At 33.9% G+C, this 8,557-nt stretch overlaps 1 protein-coding gene across 1 annotated transcript; it reads left to right on the top strand.

The window, feature by feature from the left end:
* Positions 1 to 1,397: 1,397 nt before the first annotated feature.
* On the top strand, positions 1,398 to 6,969 carry LOC121859079 (eukaryotic translation initiation factor 3 subunit H-like; the record flags this gene model as incomplete). Its single annotated transcript, XM_042355752.1, is given in 5 exon segments — positions 1,398 to 1,548; positions 3,101 to 3,268; positions 3,757 to 3,959; positions 5,225 to 5,407; positions 6,599 to 6,969. Coding segments are annotated over 5 exon segments (921 nt in total), but the record flags the coding sequence as incomplete, so codon positions are not given.
* Between the last annotated feature and the right edge of the window lie 1,588 nt (positions 6,970 to 8,557).

Genomic DNA, 8,557 nt, shown 5'->3' with positions numbered 1-8,557 from the left:
TTTGGGAATGATGTTCGGGGAGCACATTTTCAAGGAAAATTCGAGGATGGGGGAGTTTTATCCGGGTTTGAGAGATGAAAACTGGGCACATTTTCCTTAAATTCTGAGAAAATTTTTCCGTTACCTAGAAAATTCTGGGAATGGGGGATATTTTTCGGGTTCAAGAGATGGGGTTTGGGGTTGATTTTTCCATCTTTGAGAGAGTCGTCTTGTTACCCGGAAATCTCATTCCAGAAGTGCTCTGCACCAATTGTTCCAGCTAACAGAGATTTCACTGTATTATTATTATTATCAGTGTTATTATTATTATTATTATTGTTATTATTTTATTTTTAATTTATCATTTTTTATTATAAATTTTATTTACTATGAACTAATTATTATTATTATTATTGTTTTTATTATTACATTTTCGCCCCCCAGGCCCCAATGTGGGTCAGTGACCTGTGTCTGGGTGGGATAATCCCTGTGAAAAAATAATAATTCGACAGTGTTCACTATAAAACATGGTGATGCTGATGCATTTTTTAATTTGTTTTTTGTGAAAAATCAGCAGCTGTGAAGTTGTAAATAATTACCCCAAACCTCACCTAACTTCTTAGCCGTCCCCATTATATTAAACAGAAAGTACAGTACTTATATTGATATTTGGTACCAATGAAAGCAACTTTGTTGAATCATTATTGTGTAATTTAAAAGAAAATTTTGGACGTGAGAGTAAGCTCAGACTCAACAGGTCGGTTGTAAACACGCGGTGACTGCAGATTTACGTTAATTTCTCATGTGACTTTACTTTCTCAGTTAATATCTATTTGCTTTTTTTATCAAAACCTTAAAACTCCATTTGGATATTTTAAATATACGCTGAGCAATCAACCAGCCTCTTCCGTATATGTATGCTGCCTTACAATTTTTATAATTAAAAATTCTGAATAATTACTGTTACCCTGTATTTGATGACCCTCGATTTAATTAAGCACATTTAGACAATGTAAAACATCAATTATGCTGAGCCCTTAAGTTTTAAATCACCTTTATATACATCTTCTCAAGATTGTAGACTAACTTCACCATGTAAACACATTAGTACTTTTCACTTTCCAGAAAAAATGGATATTTGCTGTTCAGAAAATCACCTTACTTATTACAGTATATTGTGATTAAACGCAGGTGGCTAAAATTTTGATTACCTACCAAATGTTCAATCTGTGTAGCCTATCAAATTATGGTAATTTGTCTGTGAAGATCCCCCAAATAAATAACAGGGCATAAACTGGTGTCTACTTCATATTTGCTTTCCTCTTCCTGTTAGAGAAGGTTTTGTGTCTAGTCACTGCTATGCTCACGGTTGCAACATTGAGGTGTGATTATAAATTTCTGTTCTTTTCATTTTTTAGGCTTTAATGAAGATCATTAAACACTGCCATGAAGAAGGTGCAGGAAACACAGAGGTGGCACAGGGTGTACTTCTTGGCCTTGTGGTGGATGAGAGGCTGGAGATCACCAACTGCTTCCCCTTTCCACGTCATGCTGATGATGTAGATGAAGGTAAGTGTCCCCTTCACTATGGGGATTCCACTTTTAATATTTTATTTGGCCTACCCGGACAATTTTATTCAGCAGAGAGGGGACCTTGTATGCTGTATCTACAAGTGGTTAACCATTAAATTTGGACCCCAATCCTAATGGTGATATTGGACCCAGTTTGGCTGGGACTGGTGCACATTTAGCTGGCAATCCTTTCTTTGATATACGGGTAACATATTATTCTTTAACTCTCCCAAGTCTTCTTGCCAAAATATATCCACGTGATTTTTTTATTTAATTTTTTTTAACCCATACCATAGTTGTTGTCATTCAATTAAGTGTGTCATGTAGTGCAAGTTGTGTTTGAATGAATAAAAATGTCACATGAATACAGACAGTAAGTGCTATTGAAGTGACTACTGATAATTGATATGCAAGCATCCTCCTCATTATGGAAATTCGTGCTTAGGGATTTTAGAAACTATGACCAAACTATAAAGTTTGTTCATGTGGATTTCTTGGTGGTTGCTACAGTACGGTGGAGGAAAGCGCACCCACGCCAACGGTGCTCAGTTTAATTTCAAACTCTAGCTTGTTCGGCTTTGCATCGTGTTCAGATGAAAGCAGTGGTACTAAAAGATCACTTGAAGGAATTATGTTGGACACTAAACTTAATTTTTTCTGGAGGTAACTCCGATCGCACCACCTCATACAACACTCAATATTGTTTATAGTGAGTTAAATACAAGGGTTGTGTGCATTTATTATAATGTTACGTCATGAAGTAATCAATGTATGTGCTTAAAGATGTTTATTTTCATGTGTGCTTCTATTACATATTTTTGCCAAAAATATTTCCTTGGAACGTATCTCCAATTATATAATGGAAGTCAATGGGAAAATTGGTCCCACATTACGGAAATCCGGGCTATGAAAACATTTTCAAAGACACATCCCTTTCATAACCTGGGGGATGCCAGTACGAGCTAGAGCAGAAGAGGGTACCGTAATGATAATTTTTTATACTGTATGTTATTTTTATTGAAGAAAATTAAATAGTATGACATGAATATTTGATCATTGGTTTCATGAAGTGTTTTGGTACTTTACAAAAAGAATGAACACTGCTTAAACTACTGGTAGATATTGTGACTTTAATATAATGTTTATTTTAGATGTCCTTGAGGCTAACAGGAGACCATGCACAGGGAAGAATTGCATACAATAATGGAGGTCTGTGTTGGTTAGTCAACTTCTTAAACAAAGGGAATACTCTACCTGTACTTATATAAAGACCACTCAAGCCTTGTAGAAATCTTGAGGTGGGGTTGATTTACAGTATTGTAACTGTAGATGTACATTTGGTAAGATCGCTTGAAAGTACAAAAGATAGTAAATTAACGGAAAGTGGTGGCATACTGCTTCCTACTGGGTGTCCATCTTGGACTTTTCTAGTGGATATTTGCCTCTCTTTCTTACCATCTAAATCTGAATTACTGTATACACATTTTACTATTTCACATCACAATCTAGCAATTGTTTTATTATTTTTCTATTATTTTTCTCTTGGCAGAGGATTATCAGCTTGAAATGATGCGTCATTTGCGAAAGGTAAATGTGGATCACCTAAGTGTTGGCTGGTACCAGAGTACTCAGCTTGGCAACTTCATCACCACGCAACTCCTCGAGTCACAGTTCTCTTATCAGACTAGCATTGAGGAGTCTGTCGTCCTGATTTATGGTAAGTTTGTCTCCTGCATCTATCTTAAATCAATCCCCAATTCTTTCCTGCACTTTCTTTGAGGTTTAGTATCCCCAAATCTGCCTCACAATTATAGGTGGAGAGTTCATTATATTTTTTTTTAAACAAATACAATTACTTAGATTGCAATCAGACTGAAACGCTGTACAGTAATAAGATTACAGAACTGGGCCCACTACGATTCTTGATTATTACATCTCATAGTTTTTTATGTTTGACAAGGTGCAACTGTGTTTGTTTTATTTCAGTGGGTGATATTAAGATAATTTGGTTAGGTTAAAATAAGAAAACTAAATCAGTATCTTGCATTTTACCATGGGTGGACTGTTACAGTCGGCAAATCTTAATATTCCAATCTTATTCGGCACATTGCAACTACATTTCACATGCTCTTTATATGTTCTCGGTCATCCATTTTGAATTCGTCTCAGAGTGGGGAAGGGTGTTTAATTTTCCATCAATTCCAGATCCCATCAAGACAGCACGAGGGTTCCTGTCTATTAAAGCTTATCGTCTCACTCCGGAAGCCATCAACACAGTTCAGGAACGTGACTACACCCCTGAGGCCCTTAAAAAGATGCGTCTGGGATTTGAATCTCTGTTTCAGGAGATCCGTTTGGTCGTCAAGAATTCACACCTGGTCAATACGCTCTTGAGTGAATTGTATGAGGTGGGTATGTTTTTTTGTCTGTTTTAGGCACTTAACATCTTTTGAAGGGGTAAATGAGCATTGAGCAAGGCCTTTTACTTTTTCAGCCTTATTAATTTATCTTGACTTTTCCTTTGTTCTTTGTAGGGATCTCGGACTATTGCCCCGCATTGCCAGTGAATCTATATTGACATTTATTGTTTATTGTGGGGAAAAGAATGATTTCACCAATAATTGGCATAAAATATGGAAGACTGAATAGACTGGAAAATATAGCACTCTTATGAATTAATGTTTTATTTTTTATGTATGATAGTGATTATATATACAAAATGCTCCAGTCACACAAAAGTTAATTTTTAACTACAAACCTCCAAGAAAACTAGAATTAGTACAACGCTGATAAAAAGTTGTGGATAAGTGTAAAAAATTGTGGATCAGTCAAAATCAATATTTAGAAAATTCACTGGCATACATCACACACTTAAATGCAAGCTGTGGGCTATTCCCCTCAAAAGGCTCAACACATGGTGTTTCTCAAAGTCTCGTACGATGGATGCTATTCTGGCTGTCGAATCTTTATAGCGTTTCCAGCTAGGTGGTGCTGGATCTTCTGCAGTCTTCTGATTGATGGTGATGTTGGTCAGTGCCTGCTCCTTCGTCAATACTAGAAGAAACTTCCAGATTTTTGGATGGAATGAAATAATGTTTACTAGCATATGGTTATGCCATCCTTGTAAGCATCCAATGTATGTATCTTCTAAGTAGTCTATGACAGGATCACCTTCAGTTGGCTGTGTCTCAAATGCGTCGACCACTTCATCTTGTGGGATGAAGGCCAGAGCTGGTAGCATTCGAATATTCAGGGCAAAATCAGCATCAACTTGATATTTTCCTTGTAATCCCTCGTATTGTACCTTGTCATATATGTTTTGTGATAAGTGGTAGAAACATCCCTTGACAGATGTGTTAGGTAAGACCTTTTCAGTGGCACTCCTGGCGGCTTGTTCATAGTCGATGAGAAAAGTCTTTGGATTGAGTATATGTTGGTACAGACTCACTGATAGGGGGAGGAGGGTGGGCATTTGTCCGGGAGTTTATTATCCTGATACCTTTTGTAGCCTATAAACCACAAGAATGCAAACACTACTCTTTCCCATCACATTTCCCTTCGTTCTTTAAAAAGTTATGCTTCTGAATCCCACTTACAAGCGGAAGAAGAATAAAGAAAACATCTAAGAATTACAAATTCTGTTCGTCTTAATATGTTTCATTAAATGTTCCAGTTGATGCCCAGCAGTGAGGGGAAACAGTTCCTGGACCTGGGAACTATGTCTACCCTGGATCGTCAGTTGAGGTGTCTCATGGATTATGTGGATGACCTTAGTCAAGAGGCCAACAAGTTCAACAACTTTCAACGTCAGAATGCTAAACAGTTACAGGATAAGCATAAGTTCATGCAGAAAAGGGTAAGGTTAATTTTGAACTGTCTCATTTATATAATAATTTGTTTTTGTTAAGAGGAAGACTTTTTTCCCTCTCCTCTAACTCTCCCCATCATTAGTGTGATAGGTATACCCAGTAGTTATTGTTGCTCTCAACACTTGATATTTTTTATTGTTTGAATATAGATAAATCTCAACCCAAAGGATTTGAAAAATAGGCGGCATGACCTAATGTAATTTCTTTGACTGGCATAATTTTCAAATTTAGCATAGAAGTAGGTGAGTAATCATTGATTTCTAATGGAAGTTGTGACCCTTCATTGCCAGTTAAGAGGGCAACCAGTAAAGCATGTCATCTGGTTATCATATATTTTATAATTTTGTAACAATGGCTTTGTGAAATTTTGCCAGAGATGTAATTACCACAATCAATCTTTGTGAACTTCATACTGCCATGTACAGGTGTCCCTCAAAAGGTGCTGTTCCTGTAAACCATGTCACTGTGTATATATGTATATATACAGCAGGCCCTTCAAATTCGCGGGGGTTAGGATCTCAAAATGGCCTCAAATCGCCAAATCCGGGAATAACATTTGCTGACCAAGAGGGGTACAATTGTACTTGTGTACAAAGGAATGTATATTCCTTTATGCGTTTGCCCATGGGACAATTATTTCTTTTACTTGTGTATACATATATATATATATATATATATATATATATATATATATATATAACAACAACATATATATATATATATATATATATATATATATATATATATATATATATATATATATATATATATATATATATATATATATATATATATATATATATATATACAGTATATATATATATATATATATATATATATATATATATATATATATATATATATATATATATATATATATATATATATATATATATATATATATATACAGTATATATATATATATATATATATATATATATATATATATATATATATATATATATATATATATATATATATATATGTGTGTATGTGTGGACACATACATAAAACACAAATAAATAAATAATACAGCTAATTTTATTTATTTATTTTTTGTTAAATGACGTTAAATGGAAGCACAACCGTATTTTATTTATATACAGTAATGCCACTAACATATTTAATTTATACAATGCCATAAACTCTCATTTTATTTCTCCTGAATATTTCCACAGGCTGCCGAAAATGCTCAACGCCAAGCACGTGGAGAGCCGCAGTTACCCGATGAAGACATTAGTAAACAGTTCAAGCCCATTGCTCCCTTGCCACGTCTAGATGCTATGATCACCTCAGGACAGATATCAAATTACTGCAAACAGATCTCTCAGTTTTGCAGTCAGTCTCTTGGTAAATTGTATGTTGCCAAGGCTCTACAGCAAGAAAAGAAGTAAATCACTTCAAAAAATATATTATATATAAAAAACCTGAAATCTGTTGAACCAAAACTTTCCTCCAATTTTTTGTTATTATGAAATTTGTCATCTGAGGTATTTCAAGTACTGTATAATATTTTAACATTTCTCTTTCTATTAAATACTGTACAAGACATCATGTTTAATCCTTAGTGTCTCCTTAACCTTGGTGTTCTCAAATATTCTACCATGACAGAACACTAAGAAGGGGTAACTATTATATTTCATCCCATAAAACAATTATATTTAATGTCTTCACTTGTTTTTTGTAATTATATTTTATAAGATCATTGCATTAAATTGCAAATATAAAATAGAATATGGCATTAAAATGTTATTTGATTATTACTTTAATTAAGTATGTAATTACATAAATTCATGTAACTCGCCAAAATGGTGGCATCCCAAAGTTATATAAGAAAACTAGGCTTCAGGGGGAAGGGTTGTGGATAGGGGCTAAAAATAACCACCCCTTCGACTTTTGTTTCTTGCCTCTAGCTTTCAATCTTTCCCTTGTGTTTTGATGAGAGGAAGAAGAAGCAGAATAAGAAGGATTAGTGTTTTGATGAGAGGAAGAAGAAGAAGACGGTTTAAGGGGTAACTATTATATTTCATCCCATAAAACAATTATATTTAATGTCTTCACTTGTTTTTTTGTAATTATATTTTATAAGATCATTGCATTAAATTGCAAATATAAAATAGAATATGGCATTAAAATGTTATTTGATTATTACTGTAATTAAGTATGTAATTACATAAATTCATGAAACTCGCCAAAATGGTGGCAACCCAAAGTTATATAAGAAAACTAGGCTTCAGGGGACAGGGGCGAAAATTAACCACTCCTTCGACTTTTGTTTCTTGCCTCTAGGAAGAAGAATAAGAAGGATTAGTGTTTTGATGAGAGGAAGAATAATAAGAAGGATTAGTGTTTTGATAAGAAGAAGAAGGTTTAAGGGGTAACTATTATATTTCATCATAGAAAACTAAGAAGGGGTAACTATTATATTTCATGTCAGAAAACTAAGGGGTAACTATTATATTTCAAAACAGAACTCTGAGGAGGGGTAACTATTATATTTCATCCCATAAAAGAATTATATTTAATAATTTCACTAGTTTTTGTGAAAGTATCTTTTATAAGACCATTGCATTAATTAGTTAATATAAAATAGAGTATGCTATTAAAAGCCTTTTTGATTATTCATGTAATTAATGAAGTAATTACATAAATTCGTGTAACTCGCCAAATTGGAGGCATACTAAAGTAATATAAGAAAACTAGGCTTCAGGGGGCAGGGTTGGGGACTGCGTCGAAAATTAACCACCCCTTCGACTTTTGTTTCTTCCCTCTAGCTTTCAATCTTTCCCTTGTGTTTTGATGAGAGGAAGAAGAATAAGAAGGATTAGTGTTTTGATGAGAGGAAGAAGAAGAAGGTTTAAGGGGTAACTATTATATTTCATCACAGAAAACAAAGAAGGGGTAACTATTATATTTCATGACAGACCTCTAAGAAGGGGTAACTATTATATTTCATGACAGACCTCTAAGAAGGGGTAACTATTATATTTCATCCCATAAAAGAAGTATATTTAATGATTTCACTAGTTTTTGTGAAAGTATCTTTTATAAGATCATAGCATTAACTTGTAATTATAAAATAGAATATGGCATTAAAGTGTTATTTGATTATTACTGTAATTAATTATATAATTACA

This window comes from Homarus americanus, unplaced genomic scaffold, assembly GCF_018991925.1.
Source record: "Homarus americanus isolate GMGI-L3 unplaced genomic scaffold, GMGI_Hamer_2.0 scaffold42278, whole genome shotgun sequence".
NCBI classification, from domain to species: Eukaryota; Metazoa; Arthropoda; class Malacostraca; order Decapoda; family Nephropidae; genus Homarus; species Homarus americanus.
The sequence above is the reverse complement of the archived record's forward strand: the minus strand, read 5'-3'. Positions and strand labels throughout refer to the sequence as shown.